Here is a 21,353-nt window from a genome sequence, read left to right as displayed (position 1 = left end):
AAACAAGAAAAAAATATTCTGAATCTCAGAAGCCAGAACAGCAAGAGGGATCGCTGCACAGTGAAAGCAGCAATCCCTCTTGCTGTTCTGGCTTCTGGGATAGCTGCGCAGCCTGCATTCGCTCCGTAAGACGCACACACATTTCCCCTTACTTTTTAGGAGGGAAAAAGTGAGTCTTATAGAGCAAAAAATACGGTAATTGAAATTGTTAAAGATTGGTATAGGATTTAAGAGATTTAATTTTTTTATAAAGATTCTATCAGGAAAGCAGTTCTTTTTTAAAAATTAAAAGAAATAAAGAAATTTTCAGTGTGATCCTCGTTGGTGCTAGGCAGGGATGCCCTCTTTTCAGATGTGGTGGCCCTCAGCCAAAGAATCGTGGACTGGGTACTATTTTGCCCAGGACATGAAGCGAGGCAGTAGAGATGATGGAGGCACACACAGAGATTGCCTTGCAGAAAGCTGTGGCTGGTTTATTTAAATACAGTCGTACCTCAGAAGTCGAACAGAATCCGTTCCTGAAGTCCGTTCGACTTCCAAAACGTTCGGAAACCAAAGCGCAGCTTCCGATTGGCTGCAGGTAGCTCCTGCAGCCCATCAGAAGCTCCGTCAGACATTCGACTTCCAAAAGAACGTTTGAAAACCAGAACATTCACTTCTGGTTTTTGATCCTTCAGGAGCTGGACCGTTCGACTCCCAAGGCGTTCAGGAGCCGAGGTACGACCGTGCCGCGTTTGCTACTGATAACCTCTGAGCTCAGAGTGGTTTGCAAAATAAAATAAAAGTAGCAAATGTAATAATTCACTAATGGTTCTCCATTTCTGGGCACATTTGCAATGTAATGGGCAGCATACCAGCACTACAGCTGCACATGTAAATAGACACATACTTGTGCCTTTTCCTTTCACCCCACCAGAATTCAGGCTTGAAAATGATGGGGTTTTTTTCTTTTTTCTTTTTCCAAGCCTAGTTGGGTAGAGGGTGTGATATTCTTGGAGAGTACAGCCGAGGAGGCAACAGCCGTCGCTGCTGTTGCTATAAAATAATAATCGTCATAGATTCACGCACAGCTTAATGCCAACGAAAGCTGCTGTTTCTAAGACCGGTGCCGCAAGCGTTAAAATAAACATTCATAATTCAAACCTTCGAAACATAGAAGCATCCATCCTTAATTAAATAAAGCAATTTCCTTGAAGCAGCAGGTGGGGGTCCAGAAAAATATGGGAGGGGGTCGCTGGCAATTTCAGAAAGGTCCACATCTGGGTAGACATGTGAAGAGAACTTCTTCAGAATTACCATATTTTTCACTCTGTAAGATGCACCAGACCACAAGACGCACCTAGTTTTTGGAGGAGGAAAACAAGAAAAAAAAATATTCTGAATCTTAGAAGCCAGAACAGCAAGAGGGATCGCTGCGCAGTGAAAGCAACAATCCCTCTTGCTGTTCTGGCTTCTGAGATAGCTGCACAGCCTGCATTCGCTCCATAAGACGCACACACATTTCCCCTTACTTTTTAGGAAGGAAAAAGTGAGTCTTATAGAGCAAAAAATACGGTATTTGTCATAGTTATCGGTTACTCCTCTCCCCCCCCCTTCCTAGTCCTGATTTCAGCAAGAGGAGGCGCGATATGACCCTGCAGCGTGGCAGGCTATTTTGGCGCAGAGGACTGGCGGGGGGCAACAGCTGGGGGACCCCAAGAGAAGAAGGCTCAGAGCCTGGAGATTGGTGGTGGGGTGACGATGAGGGGTCAGAGGGAGAAGAGGGAGCAGCCTGGCAGGAGGAGGTGTCGGAAGATGGAGAGGGAATGAAATATACTCGGAGTCGAGAGTGGATTTCATGCTCTTTATTCAGCTCATAGTGGTGAGGAGGAATGAAAGTTTTCCCAAAGTATCTGCTTTATATACATTATTTACACAATGGGCCCCACGTGATTGGCTAATTCCGGAATTCTCCTGTAGGCCAATCAGGTTGCGGATTCACTTCCATCTGGAGCATGATTGGGTGGCTCCTGCAGACCAATCATACTGCTGCATTGTTCTAGGACCAATCAGACTGCTGCATTCTGAATTCTATTGTTCTAGGACCAATCAAACTGCTGCAGTTTGGATCCTATTGTTCTAGGACCAATCAGACTGCTGCATTCTGGATCCTATTGTTCCAGGACCAATCAGACTGCTGCATTTTGGATCCTATTGTTCTAGGACCAATCAGACTGCTGCATTTTGGATCCTATTGTTCTAGGACCAATCAGACTGCTGCATTCTGAATCCTATTGTTCTAGGAGCATGCAGACTGCTGCAGTTTGGATCCTATTGTTCTAGGACCAATCAGACTGCTGCAGTTTGGATCCTATTCAACTCAGTACATAACAGGGAACAGGGCTTTGTGAGCGGGGAGATTCTGTGGCAGAGAGGCGGCCAGAATCAGAGACAGAAGCCGAAGTCGGAGAGGAGGGAGGGGAAGGAAGTGGAAGAAAACATTTATTTCTGTTCAGATGTACTTTTTGTTGTAAAAAAATTGGGAAACAAAAAATTGGAAAAATAAAATATCAATAAAATAAAATAAAAACCAACCCCTCTGGATGGTTGGAGATAGTGAGGGGCCTTGCTTGGTTTGAGCATATAACCCATCACAGGTGATTTCTAAGAGGGATTATGAAACAACGTCACTTTGATGTTGTATGGCTTCCGTTTATATGCTTTATAAATAAAAATAGTGCACTGCATAGACACACCCACCCCTGCCAGCAGCACATGCCCCTATGTGGCGAGGTTACATTATCCATATGTGACTCTCAATTCCAAAATGTCTCTTTCCAGAACCTATTTTATTAGAATGATCGCAAGGGTCAACTGAACCTTCTGTTTATTGTATCCTAACCACATATGCTGCACACAGTTGTCATTTTTTTGTTTCTTTATTGCTTCTCTTGTTTGTACAGTGGTACCTTGGGTTAAGTACTTACCGTATTTTTCGCACCATAGGGCGCACCTGACCAAAGGGCGCACCTAGTTTTTAGAGGAGGAAAACACACACAAAAATATTCTGAATCAAATGTTGCACTAAACTATTTAAAGCAGCAAAGCGGGCGGCTCCTGTCCGCTTTGCTGCTTTAAATCGAGCCTCAGAGGAGGGTAGGAAGGGGAACCATGGCTTATCTAAGTCCAGTTAATAATGCTGAGCCTGACTTATGGCCATTGAGATTAGCCTGGCCGTCTCAGTGGAAATCTGGGGAGGTTGCGGTGGATTTTCCAGTGGTCAAAGTGTGGTTGTGTCTTCCTGCCGGGCATCTATTTCCTGCCCTCTTTCCCCCCTGCACCCCCGCACCCTGCTTCGAGGGAAGGAAGCGGAGCCATGGACCCTCTGCTCGCAACTGCAGTGGATTCCCTCCACTTTGAAGCAGGAAAGTGGGAGAGGAGCTGCTTACAGGAGTGTAAGCTGCTCCCCTCCCACTTTGCTGCTTCAAAGGGAGCCCAGGAGGAGGGAATCCGCTGCAGCTTCCCCCACCTCCCGGACAGCCAGCAGAAGCCGTGAGCTCTTTAAAGGGGCTGCGCGTTTTCTCCTGGCTTTTCTGGGAGGTGGGAGAAGGGACTGATGGGAAATTGGCGCCAACGTGCTGATTATTGTTCCTGTGGATTTAAAGAACATGCATGCGGAGAATGAGTTTAAGATTGGGGAAAGGAGAGCCAGAAATGGACAGACACGTCCGTCCCTTGTGTGCAGGCAGGATTCCTTCCCGAAGAGGCGATTCTTACCGTTTTGGCTCACGCTTCCTCTGAACACCTCTAGAAATTAAACAATAGCATCTTTTCCCAGCTCCAGGTCAAGAAAAGCTTCATCCAGTTTGTTTCTCCCCAATTCAATGCACAGGAGGAAGAGCGGGAGCAAAAAAACCGGCGACCCAGTTCTCTTCCTGGGGCCGTTCCTGATAGCATCTGAAAGGGAATTCCAGTTCTGTTTTGCACGCCTGATTCTCCCAGATCTCAGTGGATTTACTGAGCACTTCCTGTCTCGTTGCCGAAAGGGGAAGGAGCAACCCCGCTCCTCTTGCAACAGATGTAATCCTGCTTCATTGATTCTGTATTACTCACTAACTTAATTAAGAGCCAGCCATTCCTGATTTAATTGAAAGATAAACAGCTACGGCGTGCATTCCTGAGTCACACGGGAGGCTGGCAAAGGTATCCACAGTCAGGGCCGCTGAGAGCAGGATTGGGCCCGGGGGGGGGGGAATCAGGCATCCCCCCCCCCCGCACACACACACCAGCAAGGGTGGACTGGCTAGAAATCTGAACGTGGGGCATAAAATAAATGTGGGGTCTTGTTTTTATGCTAATAATAAGTACGATGATAGCCATACCTGTTCAGAATATTAAGATCTTAATGACTAATATCGGCAATATAAGCACACGCACAATGGATGCTGAACTGTTCGTGCATTTACGTTAAACTTGTACATCTAACACAACACAGTGTGTGTCACGCAACGAGTTTGCTGTATTCACGCAGCCGCCGCTTACGAAACCCTGCAAATTCAACTGCAAGGAGATGGCACTGCACAGCCAGAGTGCAGAAGCGAAAGTTCATACGTAATTGGGAATACTTAGAAAGGTTTGGTTTGTGGCACAAGTTTGCAAGCAGTTATTCAGAGTTGTGCGTGCGCTGAACACGAAGAATATAGTGTTGTGAGTTTGGGTGGAGGGTTTAGGCTGAATGCCTGGGCCTTCTTCTAATTCTTGGAATAGCCTAGCTAGCTTCCTGGCTAGGTGATCGATCGCCTGGGCGATGGGCCATTAAGGGGGACAAAGGGGGAGGCTCTGTGCGAGATGGCAAATGGGTATGTGGGTCCCCTCCCTCAACTCTCAGGTAGTTAGAAGGACAAAGGCAGAGTTGACCGTTGACTTGGAACCCAAACACTGCAAACCCGGAAGTAAGTTTTCCAGTTTGTGGACGTTTTTCGGAAGCCGAACATGCTCCATTTTGAGTGTTACGCTTCCGGTTTGAGTGTTACGCTGAGGTCTGTCTGTTTTTGCTATTTATTTTGCGTTTTTGTTTTCACGGCTCTCTTTTTTGGTTTTTGTGACTGTGTGGAACCCAGGTCAGCTACTGATTGATTGATTGATTGTGTGACTGCAGTACATTTTTTATTGCTTTCATTTTTATGGATAAATGGTCACATTAGATCAGGGGTCTCCAAGCTTTCCTTGCCTCGGGCCAGTGTCTCGAGCGATGATCGTTCAGCAGGCCGGAGGGCAGGGGAGCATGCGCTCATACGCACGCGCACATGCTATTTCTGGCGCACTTCTGGGTCGGAGGAGGCGCATGCGCACATGCTATTTCCGGGTCTCCTCCAACCCGGGAGTGGGTCCCCGCGCCACGCCGGTAAGAGCAGACGGCAAGGGTTGCTGCGGGCCGGATAAACGAGTCCCTCGGGCCTTATCCGGCCCCCAGGCCGTAGGTTGGTGACCCCTAGGTTAGATAGTGAAATTCATGTTAAATTGCTGTTTTAGGGGTTGTTTTTAAAAGTCTGGAACGGATCAATCCGTTTTGCATTACTTTCTATGGGAAAGCGCGCCTTGGTTTTGGAACGGACTTCCGGAACGGATTAAGTTTGAGAACCAAACAAATCAATGAATTTGCAAACGTGCAAATCCTATAGGCAAGGGAAGCTAATGGAGCCTGTTTAATTATGCAAATGGGCACGTTTGCTTATTTTATGCCGTGTATTGTCTCCCTACACCCAAGAAGGAAAGCAAAGAGTGAGGCCGCGTCATACCCAATTCTTTCCTTTTTTAAAAAAACAAAAACTTAGTGGATACATCATTACGAGTGTCAGTCAACTAATCAAGGCGCCCACAATCTGCATGCCGACAAAAGAATGCTGACTTGTTTTTTTTAAAAAAGAAAGGTTGCTTAGTAGGTAATGTGTGCCCACGTGGCAACCGGGCAACACCTGAGAGCCCAGCTACGTATGATAGTTCGACATTGCACACACTTATTTGTGGGGTTGTGGTTTTTTCAGTGCAAATAGCAGCTCCAGGGAAGCCTGATGAAGATCAGGGCTGCAGCATTTGGGGGGAGAGAGATGTAACCGTTTTTCTTAATAATAATAATAATAATAATAATTTTTATTTATACCCTGCCCTCCCCAGTCAAGGCCAGGCTCTGGGCAGCTAACAAGCAATACAGTGGTGCCCCGCAAGACGAATGCCTCGCAAGACGGAAAACCCGCTAGACGAAAGGGTTTTCCGTTTTCAGAGGTGCTTCGCAGGACGAATTTCTCTATGGGCTTGCTTCGCAAGACGAAAATGTCTTGCGATTCTTGAGGGGTTTTTTTCGCTCCCCACCCCCTTTTTCTAAGGCGCTAAGCTGCTAATAGCCTTTTAGCAGCTAATCTGCTAATCCCTTAAGCCTTTAATAGCCGCTAAACCGCTAATAGCGCTAATAGCGCTAATCTGCTAATAGGGTTGCTTCGCAAGACGAAAAAACCGCTAGACGAAGAGACTCGCGGAACGGATTAATTTCGTCTTGCGAGGCACCACTGTAATAAAAATGAGTTGAATGAATACAATTTAAAAACAACATTAAAATACAACATTAAAATATTGAAACATTAAAATATTAAAATGTAGCCTCATCGCAGGAAGAGAAAGGAAAAGAAAAAAGAAAGAGGGGGAGGGAATCAAATTGGCTCCAAGCCAGGGGCCAGGTAGAACAACTCTGTCTTACAGGCCCTGCGGAAGGAAATCAGATCCCGCAGGGCCCTGGTCTCATGAGGCAGAGCGTTCCACCAGGCCGGGGCCAGTGTTAAAAAGCCCCTGGCTCTGGTTGAGGCTAATCTGACTTCCTTAGGGACCACTAGGGTGTTGCTATTTATGGACCTTAAGGTCCTCCATGGGGCATACCGGGAGAGGCGGTCCCGTAGGTACGAGGGTCCTGGGCCGTGAAGGGCTTTAAAGATCAAAACCAGCACCTTGAACCTGACCCTGTACTCCACCGGGAGCCAGTGCAGCTTGAAAAGCACTGGGTGAATCTGCTCCCATGGCAGGGACCCCATGAGGAGCCTCGCTGCAGCATTCTGCACCCACTGGAGATTGCCACTCTTGCGGCAATCCCAGTTAAAGCTGGGAACTGAAGGATGGCAGCCTGCCCTCCTCAAATCCCTGCTTGCAGGTTTCGCCAAAGAGGCATCCGGTTGGCATGGGGGGTGGCATGCTGGCTTAGATAGTCCATTGGCCGGATCCAGAAGGCTCGTCTTTGCTTCCTCTCCATGTCTTCTTAAGCTCCTCTCCATCTTCTCAAGCTGCTTGTGGGCAAGAGAGGGACGTTCCTTCTGGCATCCATTCAGATTGGGACCGGAGCTCAACTGCGTGGGAGAGCTTTCCTCTTCCTGCGCCCCCTCTATTAGAAGTGGAACCTCTACTTACAACCATAAATCCGTTCTGGAGGTCCTGTCGTAACTAGAAACGTACATTAGTAGAGGCACACTTTCCATAGAAAGTACAGTGGTACCTCAGGTTACATATGCTTCAGGTTACAGACTCCGCTAGCCCAGAAATAGTACCTCGGGTTAAGAACTCTGCTTCAGGATGAGAACAGAAATCGCGCAGCGGCGGCAGCAGGAGGCCCCATTAGCTAAAGTGGTACCTCAGGTTAAGAACAGTTTCAGGTTAAGAATGGATCTCCGGAACGAATTAAGTTCTTAACCCGAGGTACCACTGTATTATGGTTTACAGATGAAAAGGACTTCAGGATCTGTCCTTCCAGTGAGCACTCAGGGCTGATTTCCTTAAGAATGGAGAGGTTTGATCTTCTTGCAGTCCATGGGACTCTCAGGATTCTCCTCCAGCACCAGAATTCAAAAGCATCCATTCTTCTGTGGTCAGTCTTCTTTATGGTCCAGCTCTCACTTCCATACATCACTACTGGGAAAGCCATAGCTTTAACTAGACGGACCTTTGTCTGCAAGGTGATGTCTCTGCTTTTTAAGATGCTGCCTAGGTTGGTCAAGTGTCTTTTAATTTCGTGGCTGCTGTCACCATCTGCAGTGATCATAGAGCCGAAGAAAGTAAAATCTCTCACTGCCTCCATTTCTTCCCCTTCTATTTGCCAGGAGGTGGTGGGACCAGCAGCCATGATCTTAGCTTTTTTTGTTGTTGAGCTTCAGACCATATTTTGCGCTCTCCTCCTTCACCCTCATTAAGAGGTTCTTTAATTCCTCCTCACTTTCTGCCATCAAGGTTGTGTCATCTGCATATCTGAGGTTGTTGATATTTCTTCCAGCAATCTTAATTCCGGCTAGGGATTCATCCAGCCCAGCCTTTCGCATGATGAATTCGGCATATAAGTTAAATAAGCAGGGAGACAAAATGCAGCCTTGCCGTACTCCTTTCCCAATTTTGAACCAATCAGTTGTTCCATATCCAGTTCTAACTGTAGCTTCTTGTCCCACATAGAGATTTCTCAGGAGACAGGTGAGGTGATCAGGCACTCCCATTTCTTTGAGAACTTGCCATAGTTTGCTGTGGTCGACACAGTCAAAGGCTTTTGGAAAGGCCATTCGTTGTTTGTCGCCGCAGCTTTGTTGTTGTTGTTGTTGTTGTTTAGTCGTTCAGTCGTGTCCGACTCTTCGTGACCCCCTGGACCAGAGCACGCCAGGCACTCCTGTCTTCCACTGCCACCCGCAGTTTGGTCAAACTCATGTTAGTAGCTTCGAGAACACTGTCCAACCATCTCGTCCTCTGTCGTCCCCTTCTCCTTGTGCCCTCCATCTTTCCCAACATCAGGGTCTTTTCCAGGGAGTCTTCTCTTCTCATGAGGTGGCCAAAGTATTGGAGCCTCAGCTTCAGGATCTGTCCTTCCAGTGAGCACTCAGGGCTGATTTCCTTCAGAATGGAGAGGTTTGATCTTCTTGCAGCCCATGGGACTCTCAAGAGTCTCCTCCAGCACCACAATTCAAAAGCGTCAATTCTTCGGCGATCAGCAGCTTTACTGGCGTGCAAGTAGCTTTGCAGTCCTTTCCCTCTGTGTTCTCTAAGGAACCCTGAGAGAAGAGTTCTTAATGAGCCCATTTCACAGAAACGGAGCTCAGTTGGACCTGCCTGGGGCTGTCTGAAGGCAAGTCAAGTTTGAGACGATTGCCCTCAGGCTCACTGAGGTTGTAAAGCTGTGTCTGGGCTGAAGCACTTTAGATTTCAGATGGCAGCTCTCTGGATTGCGTAGGACAGCAAACTTATTCAGCAGGGGGCCGGTCCAATGTCGCTCAGACCTTGTGGGGGGCCGGCTTATATTTTTGGGGGGGAAATGAACGAATTCCTATGCCCCACAAATAAGCCAGAGATGCATTTTAAATAAAAGCACACATTCTACTCATTTAAAATCACACTGCTTCCTGGACAATCCGCGGGCCAGATTCGGAAGGCGATTGGGCCGGATCCGGCCCCCGGGCCTTAGTTTGCCTTCCCATGGCTTAGGATGCAATCCGGAACGTGGCTTCTTTTGATGCAAGAGCTTCTGACGGTAGCTTCTCAACTTCAAATCACACAGCAGCAGGGTGGATTTCATTTAAATCAAATTGATTGAAATAATGATTTAAATCACTAGTCAGTAAGACTTGATTTAAATCATTTTTTTAACAGAAACACTCATTCTTGCATATTTACAACCAGATGGAGGTTTCGTTTTGGGAATAATAAATTTTCAGAGTAGTTTTTACAGTTATATCAAAAATTACTGATTTGGTTATACTGTTAGATAATTATGAAATTGCGAGGTTTAATAAGTTAACTGTTTATATTTGGAGAACTTTTCAGCTGTGCTTTATCGGAAGGAGAAAAAGAAGCATTTCCTTAAGAACAATCTAAACAATTTATTTAACTAAAACAATAACATTGTAGCATATGTTTCCAGGTTTGTTAACCAATGTGGTTAAACGTGTTTTAAAAAACCCCAAAACAACTTAGACTGAGTTTTAGCACACATGAAAAACTTAAAACAAATCCTTATTCCCTGATGAATAGCCTTTGGACTATAATGTAACTTAAATAGAAAACTATATTTAGAAAGATTTTTCCTCCAAAAGCATTTTATTTTAAAAATCTGATTTAAATAAAAAAAATCTGATTTAATTTTTTTTAAAAAAATCAGTGATTTTTATCCACCCTGTTTAGCAGTGGTTCGGCAGTAACACAGGTGCCCTGATCTGGGTCGGTCTTGGCCCTGAGCAATAAACAGCAACACATTTGCAAGAGGCTCTTAGCTTTCAAAAACTTTCATAGAATCGTAGCATTTTACAGTTGGAAGGGACCCCAGGGGTCATCTAGTCCAACCCCCTGCAATGCAGGAATCTCAGCTAAAGCATCCGTGATAGATGGCCGTCCAACCTCTGCTTAGAAACCTCCGAGGAAGGAGGTTTGTTTGCTGTTTTGACAAGGATACAGCAGTTCTTATTAACCTTTGAAAAGGTGTTGCAGATCTGAGCAGTCAGAGCAGCAGGGATTTTTTGGGGGGATGTTGGGTATTGAAGATGTTGGCGCTCAAGATAGCCTGTTCCGTTTGATTCTAGGCTGTGTTTGCACCCAGCACAAACCCTTCATGGTGGTTATTTGCCGGACGCGTTTTTTGCCCTGCTTTTCAGCCCAGAGAACGCTGCAAAAGCAACTCATAAGTGTCAGCGGTAAGACATTTTCCTGCCTTCGGTCTTATACCGTATTTTTTGCTCTATAAGACTCACTTTTACCCCCCTAAAAAGTAAGGGGAAATGTGTGTGCGTCTAATGAAGAAGAAGAAGAGGAGGAGTTTGGATTTGATATCCCGCCTTTCACTCCCCTTCAGGAGTCTCAAAGCGGCTAACATTCTCCTTTCCCTTCCTCCCCCACAACAAACACTCTGTGAGGTGAGTGGGGCTGAGAGACTTCAGAGAAGTGTGACTGGCCCAAGGTCACCCAGCAGCTGCAGGTGGAGGAGTGGAGACGCGAACCCGGTTCCCCAGATTACGAGACTACCGCTCTTAACCACTACACCACACTGGCTCTCAGTGGAGCGAATGCAAGCTGCGCAGCTATCCCAGAAGCCACAACAGCAAGAGGGATCTCGGCTTTCGCTGCGCAGCGATCCCTCTTGCTGTTCTGGCTTCTGAGATTCAGAATATTTTTTTTCTTGTTTTCCTCCTCCAAAAACTAGGTGCGTCTTGTGGTCTGGTGCGTCTTATAGAGTGAAAAATACGGTAATCTGATGAAGGCACGACACGAAAGAAAAAGACGTTGGGAGGGAGAAGGAAAAGGATAAACTGGGGCACTTGTTTCTTAAGCTCTTGTTTTTACCTCCAGGAAACTCTGTTGCAGGTTGCGGCACCCTTTCTCAAACGCCTCTCCTCCTCTCTTTTTTTGCAGGATATGCGGAAACACGTGATTATGACACTCCTGGATACAGAACAGTCGTACGTGGAGTCGCTGCGGACCCTGATGCAGGTAACTGACCCGCGTGGGAACAGAGCATCTAAATATAAAAGCTCCCTCGCGCCCATAATTTGCATGCTATAATTTGCACACAGCTTTCTCACTACCGTCTTGTGACTGGCAGTCACAGTACAGTGGTCCCTTGGTTCTCAAACGTAATCCATTCTGAAAGTCCGTTCTGAAACCAAAGTGTTCCAAAACCAAGGCGCGCTTTCCCATAGAAAGTAATGCAAAATGGATTAATCTGTTCTGGACTTTTAAAAACAACCCCTAAAACAGCAATTTAACATGGATTTTACTATCTTAACGAGACCATTGATCCATAAAATGAAAGCAATAAACAATATACTGCAGTAACACAATCAATCAATCAGTTAGTAGCTGAACTGCGTTCCACACAGTCACACACACAAAAAGAGCCACAAAAACGCAAAATAAATAGCAAAAACAGACAGACCTCAGCATAACACTCAAATCGGAAGTGTGGCACTGAAAACAGAAGCATAACACTCAAAAAGGAGCATGTTCGGCTTCCGAAAAAAGTTCACAAACCAGAAAACTTACTTCTGGGTTTGCAGTGTTTGGGTTCCAAGTTGTTTGAGAACCAAGGCATTTGAGAACCAAGGTACCACTGTACCAAGTTTCCTTGTTAAACCTTTGCATTGCTTATCCCACCTGCATTTTTCCCTGTGTTTGCTATTTGGTTGCAGAACAGCAGTGTGGTGTAGTGGATGGAGTAGGTCCCAGGAGGTAAAGGTAAAGGTACCCCTGCCTGTACAGGCCAGTCGTGTCCGACTCTAGGGTTGTGCGCCCATCTCACTTAAGAGGCCAGGGGCCAGCGCTGTCCGGAGACACTTCCGGGTCATGTGGCCAGCGTGACGAAGCTGCTCTGTCGAGCCAGCACCAGCGCAGCACACGGAACGCCGTTTACCTTCCCGCTATAAAGCAGTACCTATTTATCTACTTGCACTTAAGGGTGCTTTCAAACTGCTAGGTGGGCAGGAGCAGGGACCGAGAGACGGGAGCGCACCCCGCCGCGGGGATTCGAACCGCCGATCATACGATCGGCAAGTCAAAGGCACTGTGGTTTTACCCACAGCGCCACCCGCGTCCCTTTGAGTGGTTCAAATTCCCACTCTGCCATAAAGCTCCCTGGATGGATGACCTTGGGCCAGTCATGGTCTCCTCTCAGCTCGATCTACCTCGCAGGGGTAACAACCGTGGTAATAGACCTTACGGTGAGCTGGGAATGAGCGCCGTTCTACTGCCTGCTGCCAGGTGGCTCCACTTTGCTCATAGACCCTAAGGGGACCCCAGGGGTCATCTAGTCCAACCCCCTGCAGTGCAGGAGTGCAAGTGTGGATAACAAGCCAAGATGCTTTGCTTAGCTTGGCCTGCAAGCCAGGGTTGATATGATATAAATCAAATTGATTTAAATCACTAGCCAGTAAGACTTGATTTAAATAACTAGTCTGTAAGACTTGATTTAAATCACTAGCCAATAAGACTTGATGATGATGATGATATAAAGTCTGATGAGGGAAGGTTATAGGAACTGGGTGTGTTTAACCTGATTCTGCAAGGATGTTCTTACATTCCTTGACTTTTAGAAAACACCTGAAGGCAGCCCTGTTCAGGGAAGTTTTTAATGATTGATATTTTATTGTGTTTTTAATACAGTGGTGCCCCGCAAGACGAATGCCTCGCAAGACGGAAAACCCGCTAGACGAAAGGGTTTTCCGTTTTCAGAGGTGCTTCGCAGGACAGATTTATCTATGGGCTTGCTTCGCAAGACGAAAATGTCTTGCGATTCTTGAGGGGTTTTTCCGCTCCCCACCCCCTTTTTCTAAGGCGCTAAGCTGCTAATAGCCTTTTAGCAGCTAATCCGCTAATCCCTTAAGCCTTTAATAGCCGCTAAACCGCTAATAGCACTAATCCGCTAATAGGGTTGCTTCGCAAGACGAAAAAACCGCTAGACGAAGAGACTCGCGGAACAGATTAATTTTGTCTTGCGAGGCACCACTGTATTTTGTTGGGAGCTGCCCAGAGTGGCTGGGGCTACCCAGTCCGATGGGCAGCATATAAATTATTCAATAATAATAATAATAATAATAATAATAATAATAATAATAATAATAATAATTTATTTATACCCGCCCATCTGGGTGGGCTTCCCCCAGCCACTCTGGGCGGCTTCCAACAAAATACAGTAATGCATCAGACATTAAAAGCTTCCCTAAACAGGGCTGCCTTCAGATGTCTTCTAAAAGTCAAAGTAGCAATACGGACAGGGGTGCCCGGTCTACCCGCAGGAAGGTCTGGTGGGGATTTCTGAGCACGTTTGGCCGAGCGATGCCCAGGAGTTTCTCTGTGACCAAGAAGCGCACCCTTCTCTCCCTTGCGCCTCCTTGCTCGGCTGCAGCGCCTTCGCAGGGCTGCCGGAAACAAGATCTGTGCATTCCTAATTCAGCAGAGCGACCCACGCCGGGCACTGGGAAGCTTTTGTCAGCCCAAACCCAGCCTGCGCTCGTCTCCGTGGCAACTGCATCCCGTTGCCACGGGATCCGGGGCTCGAGAGCAGAGCACCAGGGATGACGGCGCTCAGGATCAATTTGTCAGGGAACTTGCATTCAGGTTTATTCCCCCTTTGAAGTGTGTGTGTGTTTGTGTGAGTGTGCAAATGCTATCCGACCGGGAAGACCTGCCTCCCCATGATTCATTCGCAAGTGTGACTTTGCTCTGAGGCAGCAATATGAGTCTTTCTTGTGCCTGCCGCAGTTTTGATTCCACGGGAATCTATTTCTGCCTTTTCCATTGTCCAAATGGGGAGCCCTTAGCTGTTTCCCCTCCCTTTTGGTCCACGTACAATTAATCCTTCCCACGCACCGCAACTCTCAAGTGTGAAAATTGAAGGGTTATTTTCGTACCCTTCGCCCTCTGCTGCGAGTCTCTAATTCGCAGAAAACAGACTTGTCAGCCGCAGCTCTTCGCCATTTCCGAATGCCAGCCTCTCTCAACCTCCTTTGTGCAATAAGACTTTTTATTTAGTGCTATGAGTCCTTTTCATCTGTAAACAATAATCATAATTGTCAGGGAACTGCCATCAGTGTCCGAGGGAGAGAGCAAGCTCCGAAGGGATCCCAGAGAGCGTACCGGGTGTGGGAGGGGCAGCCCGTCTTCTGGGGAAGAGAATCAGCATAGCTCCAGTGGAGAAGAGGGGGAGATGGGGGGATCGGCGAGGCGGTCCCATGATTCCTTGCCGGGGACCAGCAGGGAGAGTAAGGGTCCTCCGCTGCCCACGCCCTCCTTGCGCAGAAGGCTTCCGCGCAGGGAGAGCAGGTGGAGACTGGGCGTCAAAGAACTTCTTTGTTGGAAGAAGTTTAAGAAACGCCCACTGACGGATTCTGCCAGCGATTGAGACAGCCACGGGCAAGTGGCTGCCCAGACATGAAAGGTTCACTCAGGCAACCCAGCCAGACGTTGGGACAAGCTTACGCACGAGCAGCCCCTAGAACCATTACAACAACAACAACAACAATAATAATAATAATGATGATGATGATAATTTATTATTTATTCCTTGCCCATCTGGCACGTTTCCCCCAGCCACTCTGGGCAGCTTCCAACAGAATATTAAAAAACAATAAAACATCAAACATTAAAAGCTTCCCTAAACAGAGCTGCCTTCAGATGTCTTCTAAAAGTCAGGTAGTTGTTTATTTCCTTGACATCTGATGGGAGGGCGTTCCACAAGGCGGGCGCCACCACCAAGAAGGCCCTCTGCTTGGTTTCCTGTAACCTCACTTCTCGCAGGGAGCGAACAGCCAGATGGCCCTCGGCACTGAACGATGGGGGTGGAGACGCTCCTTCAGGTCTACTGGGCCTTTGAGGCCGTTTAGGGCTTTCAAGGTCAGCACCAACACTTTGAATTGTGCTCGGAAACGTACTGGGAGCCAATGTAGGTCTCTCAGGACCGGTGTTATGTGGTCTCGGCGGCCACTCCCAGGCACCAGTCTAGCTGCCACATTGCCCTCCTTTGAGGAAGGGTTGTGGCTCAGAGGTAGAGCATCTGTCTTCCACGAAGAGGGTCCCACGTTCAATGCCCAGCATCTCTAGATAAGGGAGGGAGGGTCTCCCTTCCTGAAACCCTGGAGAACAACTACCAGTCAGTGTAGACAAAACTGAGTCAAATGTCCCCATGTTCTGACTCAGAATAAGGCAACTTCCGGTAGGATTAGATCAAGCCCATGGGTAGGCAAACTAAGGCCCGGGGGCCGGATGCGGCCCAATCGCCTTCTAAATCTGGCCCATGGAGGGTCCGGGAATCAGTGTGTTTTTACATGAGTAGAATGTGCCCTTTTATTTAAAATGCATCTCTGGGTTATTTGTGGGGCATAGGAATTTGTTCAATCCCCCCTCCATACAGTGGAACCTCTGGATGTGAATGGGATCCATTCTGGAGCCCCGTTCGCATCCTGAAGCTAATGCCCCCCACATCTGGACGTGCATGGGTTGCAATTTGCCGCTTACGTGCATGCGCGTGACGTCATTTTGAGTGCGCATGCGCGAGCGACAAAACCCAAAAGTAACGTGCTCCGTTACTTCTGGGTTGCCACGGAGAGCAACCTGAAAATCATTTACCTGAAGCGGCTTCCACCTGAGGTATGACTGTAGAGAGAGCCAGTGTCGTGTAGTGGTTAAGAGCGGTGGACTCGTAATCTGGGGAACCGGGTTCGATTCCCCGCTCCTCCACATGCAGCTGCTGGGTGACCTTGGGCCAGTCACACTTCTCTGAAGTCTCTCAGCCCCACTCACCTCACAGAGTGTTTGTTGTGGGGGGGGGGGGAGGGAAAGGAGAATGTTAGCCGCTTTGAGACTCCTGAAGGGGAGTGAAAGGCGGGATATCAAATCCAAACTCTTCTTCTTCTTCTTCTTCTTCTTCTTCTTCTTCTTCTTCTTCTTCTTCTGTATAGTCTGGCCCCCCTCAAAGTCTGAGGGACAGTGGACCAGCCCCCTGCTGAAAAAGTTTGCTGACCCCTGGTCAAGCCAGTGTCTCACCTGGTCCAGCAAGCCCCACATCCCTTCAGCAGGCTCATTCTGGAGGGACGTTGGGCTTGTTGAAGCAGTTGGAAGAACAAGCTGTATCAGCACCTCGGCAACGCAGCTTGTTTCTCCCTCTGCAGGGATATGAGGGTTGACCGCAATGGCGGTTCCACTCGGCGGTATAATGCCAGCAAAACCGCCAGCGCTCTGGAGTCCCTCTGTCTCCAGTTTTTTTTCCCCTCGCTGTGCTGGGCGCTGGGAGCAAGGGGACTCAGAAAATGGCAGTCTCGCCAGCAATATACCGCTAAGCCCCTTGCTCCGGTCCTGGGCGATACAGTGGATGCTCGGGTTGCGAGAACGTGATCAGTGCGGGATGCATGTTCACAACCCGCAGCGTCCACAACCTGCAGCGGAGCGCCTGTGCGCACGAGGCTCATGACTCGGCGCTTCTGCGCATGCACAAAGAGCGATTTAGCACTTACGTGCATGTGCAACCGCCGAAACCCGGAAGTAACCCGTTCTGGTGCTTCCGGGTTTTGGTGGTGGCACTGTGGGTTAAACCACAGAGCGTAGGACTTGCCGATCAGAAGGTCGGCGGTTCGAATCCCCGCACCGGGTTGAGCTCCTGTTGATCGGTCCCTGCTCCTGCCAACCTAGCAGTTTGAAAGCACGTCAAAGTGCAAGTAGATAAATAGGTACCACTCCGGCGGGAAGGTAAATGGTGTTTCAGTGCACTGCTCTGGTTCGCCAGAAGCGGCTTAGTCATGCTGGCCACATAACCCGGAAGCTGTACGCCGGCTCCCTCGGCCAGTAAAGCGAGATGAGCGCCGCAACCCCAGAGTCGGCCACGACTGGACCTAGTGGTCAGGGGTCCCTTTACCTTTAACCCCAAAAAAATGCAACCTGAAGCGTCTGTAACCCGAGGTATGACTGTATATGGATATATCTAGCCCAGGCCTAGCAGGGACAGGGAATAAGGTCCTGGTTTTTGCTCTTTGGAAGTCCGATTCAATAGCCTGGATCGGCGGCGGCTGCTCAAAGTTGCGCTTATGCAGAATTCTGCATTGTCGTCATCAGAAAGCCTCGGGACGGGGCGTGCCAACCTTTGTGGTGCCAGGCTTTTTTCAAGCAGGGGACAAGGGGGCTTTAATTGGCAAACCCATCGACTCGCCGAAAAGGAGAGCTAAAGAGAGCAGCTGCATTGTGGGCTTGAAGGACAGGGGAAGATAATTACAGCTCAGGAGCCTTTAATACGGCACAGTGAAATTCCTGGAAATGCTCCTGACTCATTCAGAGATGACATCTTTGAAGAGCGGAGACAAGGGCAGCAAAAGGAGCAATCCAGCTTTGATTAGCTTTTTAAATACCTACGAGATGCGGAACGTTTCCTCCACCTTTGGAAAGTTATATAGCTGCAGTGGAAGCAGGCCAGATTTCAGTCTCTTTCGAATGTGACACTAAACTGTGGGTTAGCTTAACGTGCACCCAGTGTCCCTCACCTCTTTGATTTCTGTTTTTGATCACTTATTATTATGATTTGTTAATTGTCTATCCCGTGTTTCATCAGTGTGTCCTTAGGTGCTAACCTTAAAATGTGGTTTAGGCTTAACTGCGGTTTAGGGAAACAAGCCAATACAGTGGTGCCTCAGGTTACATACGCTTCAGGTTACATACGCTTCAGGTTACAGGCTCCACTAACCCAGAAATAGTGCTTCAGGTTAAGAACTTTGCTTCAGGATAAGAACAGAAATCGGGCTCCGGCAGCGCAGCAGCAGCGGGAGGCCCCATTAGCTAAAGTGGTGCTTCAGGTCAAGAACAGTTTCAGGTTAAGAATAGACCTCCGGAACGAATTAAGTACTTAACCTGAGGTACCACTGTAACATAAACCATGGTTTGAAGCTGGCCTAACTTTAGTTGTAGGTTGTAACCTCAGCTTTGAGGGTCTATAATTCAAAGATTTGGGCTTTAACCATAATTGTCTTACTTGCTTACTTGTTCTAGTTACAGTGGTGCCTCACAAGACGAAATTAATTCGTTCTGCGAGTTTTTTCGTCTTGTGAATTTTTCGTCTTGCGAAGCACGGTTTCCCATAGGAATGCATTGACGGTTTTAAGAAAAAGGTGCAAGACGTTTTCGTCTTGCGAAGCAAGCCCATAGGGAAATTCGTCTTGTGAAGCAACTCAAAAAACAAAAAAACTCTTTCATCTTGCGAGGTACCACTGTACAGGTAGGTAGCCGTGTTGGTCTGCCGTAGTCCAAACGAACAAACAAACAGTTCCTTCCAGTAGCACCTTCGAGACCAACTAAGTTTGTTATTGGTATGAGCTTTCGTGTGCATGCACTAAGTAGTATCTGCAGAAGTGTGCATGCACACGAAATCTCATACCAATAACAAACTTAGTTGGTCTCTAAGGTGCTACTGGAAGGAATTTTTTGTTTGCATTCTGGATTAGTTGTAGCTTCCGGGTCACCTTCAAAGGTAGCGCCACATAGAGCGCATTGCAGTAGTCCAAGTGGGAGATAACTAGAGCATGCACCACTCTGGCCAGACAGTCTGTGGGCAGGTAGGGTCTTAGCCTGTGTACCAGGTGGAGCTGGTAGACAGCTGCCCTGGACCCAGAATTGACTCCCAGGCTGCGCACCTGGTCCTTCAGGGGCACAGTTACCTCATTCAGGACCAAGGAGTCCTCCACACCCACCCACTTCCTATCCCCAAAAAACACTACTTCTGTCTTGTCAGGATTCAACCTCAATCTGTACTAGGCTCCCCTCCACCCTCTTAGCGAAGGACTCAGAAAGCTTTGCATCTGGCAGAACAAAGAGTGTGAATTCCTCCTAGGGCAACTTCTGGCTGAGAGAGAATAGGGTTGCAAGGACTGTCAGTCCTGGCAACTGTGTTATAGGGACTGAGGGCTCTCTGCCTGTATTTTTGAATAAAAAGTTAACTCGACTGCTCGCCTCCTCAGTGCTGACACCAGCTCAATGGCACTGTGCCTCCTTTGCTTGCAAGAGGTCCTAGGCAAAATAGAGCATCTCTAGGGAACGTGTCCAGAGGAGGGCAACCAAAATGGTCAAAGGCCTGGAAACGATGCCTTCTGAGGAACGGCTAAGGGAGCTGGGCATGTTTAGCCTGGAGAAGAGGAGGTTAAGGGGTGATAGGATAGCCATGTTCAAATATATAAAAGGATGTCACATAGAGGAGGGAGAAAGGTTGTTTTCTGCTGCTCCAGAGAAGCGGACACGGAGCAATGGATCCAAACTACAAGAAAGAAGATTCCACCTAAACATTAGGAAGAACCTCCTGACAGTAAGAGCTGTTTGACAGTGGAATTTGCTGCCAAGGAGTGTGGTGGAGTCTCCTTCTTTGGAGGTCTTTAAGCAGAGGCTTGACAACCATATGTCAGGAGTGCTCTGATGGTGTTTCCTGCTTGGCAGGGGGTTGGACTCGATGGCCCTTGTGGTCTCTTCCAACTCTAGGATTCTGTGATTCTAGGGAAAAGTAGGAGGTGATGGGAAGGAGCCTTTTCTGCCTTGGACTCCAGAGAGCTGCATCCCCAACCTGGTGCCCGCCATATGTTTAGGGGAGCAGCTCCCACCAGCCACGCTAGGCTGGGGAAGATGGGTGTTGTAGTTCAAAAAATCTGGATGTCACCCACCTGAGGAAGGTGTGTGTGTGTGTATACCTGTGTGTGTATACCAGCGTATTCTACGTCACAAATCAGCATCTGGCTGAGCTGGATTGTTGTTGTTGTTGTTTAGTCGTTTAGTCGTGTTCAACTCTTCGTGACCCCCTGGACCAGAGCACGCCAGGCACTCCTGTCTTCCACTGCCTCCCGCAGTTTGGTCAAACTCATGCTGGTAGCTTTGAGAACACTGTCCAACCATCTCGTCCTCTGTCGTCCCCTTCTCCTTGTGCCCTCCATCTTTCCCAACATCAGGGTCTTTTCCAGGGAGTCTTCTCTTCTCATGAGGTGGCCAAGGTCTTGGAGCCTCAGCTTCAGGATCTGTCCTTCCAGTGAGCACTCAGGGCTGATTTCCTTCAGAATGGAGAGGTTTGATCTTCTTGCAGTCCATGGACTCTCACATATGTGCATTTTAATGAACTGAACAGAGTGAAAGGTTATGAGTCATGGGGGGTGCAGAGATTGTGTGAATAAACTCAGCGCTCAGCTTATATTTTTAGTTGCTGTTTCGTTAATGTTTTTAATATTGTTTTATAGATTCTAAACACCGGGTTGATTTGTTAATCAGACGACTTGCCTATAATTGTGAGGTTTAGCTTATTTTTTCATTGCTGTTTCGTTAAAAATTTTTTATAGATTGCAACTGTTTCATTGAAAATCTGTTAATTTTTTAATAAGATGTATGCTGTATTCGCGATGTGATGTTATGTGATATTACGTTATGGTTGTTTATCAGTTGTAAGCCGCTTTGAGACTCATTTGAATGAAAAGCAGCGTAGAAATACAATTGATCAATCAATCAATATTGAATTGGGTGGGCCTTGGTATCGTCATCTTCCTTTCTCCTAAATGTCTGCTCTTCCGTCTCTTCTTCCCTTCCCAGGGTTACATGAAGCCTTTGAAGCTGCCGGAAAATGCCATCCTCTGCGATCCCGCCCTGGTGGACGAGATCTTTGACCAGATCCCTGAGCTGCTAGATCACCACGAGGAATTCCTGGAGCAGATCAGCGAGTGCGTGCAGAGCTGGAGCGAGAAGCAGAAAGTGGGAGACATCTTGGTGAAGTCTGTGAGTTCAGCCTTTCCAACAACACACACACACAACCTCTGGCACACACAACCTCTGATCAAGGTGCTGGTATTCGAGATGGAAATATGGTTTTCCTGGGTTAC

General features: G+C 47.7%; 1 protein-coding gene across 1 annotated transcript in view; it reads left to right on the top strand.

Annotated features, from left to right (window-relative positions):
- The window catches only part of ARHGEF17 (Rho guanine nucleotide exchange factor 17), a 184,099-nt gene that overhangs the window by 108,274 nt on the left and 54,472 nt on the right, over positions 1–21,353 (top strand). The window contains exons 2-3 of the mRNA XM_083436021.1: positions 11,392–11,469; positions 21,067–21,249. Coding sequence (XP_083292147.1) covers positions 11,392–11,469; positions 21,067–21,249 — 261 coding nt within the window. The remainder of the gene's footprint in view (positions 1–11,391; positions 11,470–21,066; positions 21,250–21,353) is intronic.

Source organism: Podarcis tiliguerta, assembly GCF_965153285.1.
Source record: "Podarcis tiliguerta genome assembly, chromosome: 4".
In the NCBI taxonomy this organism is placed as follows: Eukaryota; Metazoa; Chordata; class Lepidosauria; order Squamata; family Lacertidae; genus Podarcis; species Podarcis tiliguerta.
The sequence above is the reverse complement of the archived record's forward strand: the minus strand, read 5'-3'. Positions and strand labels throughout refer to the sequence as shown.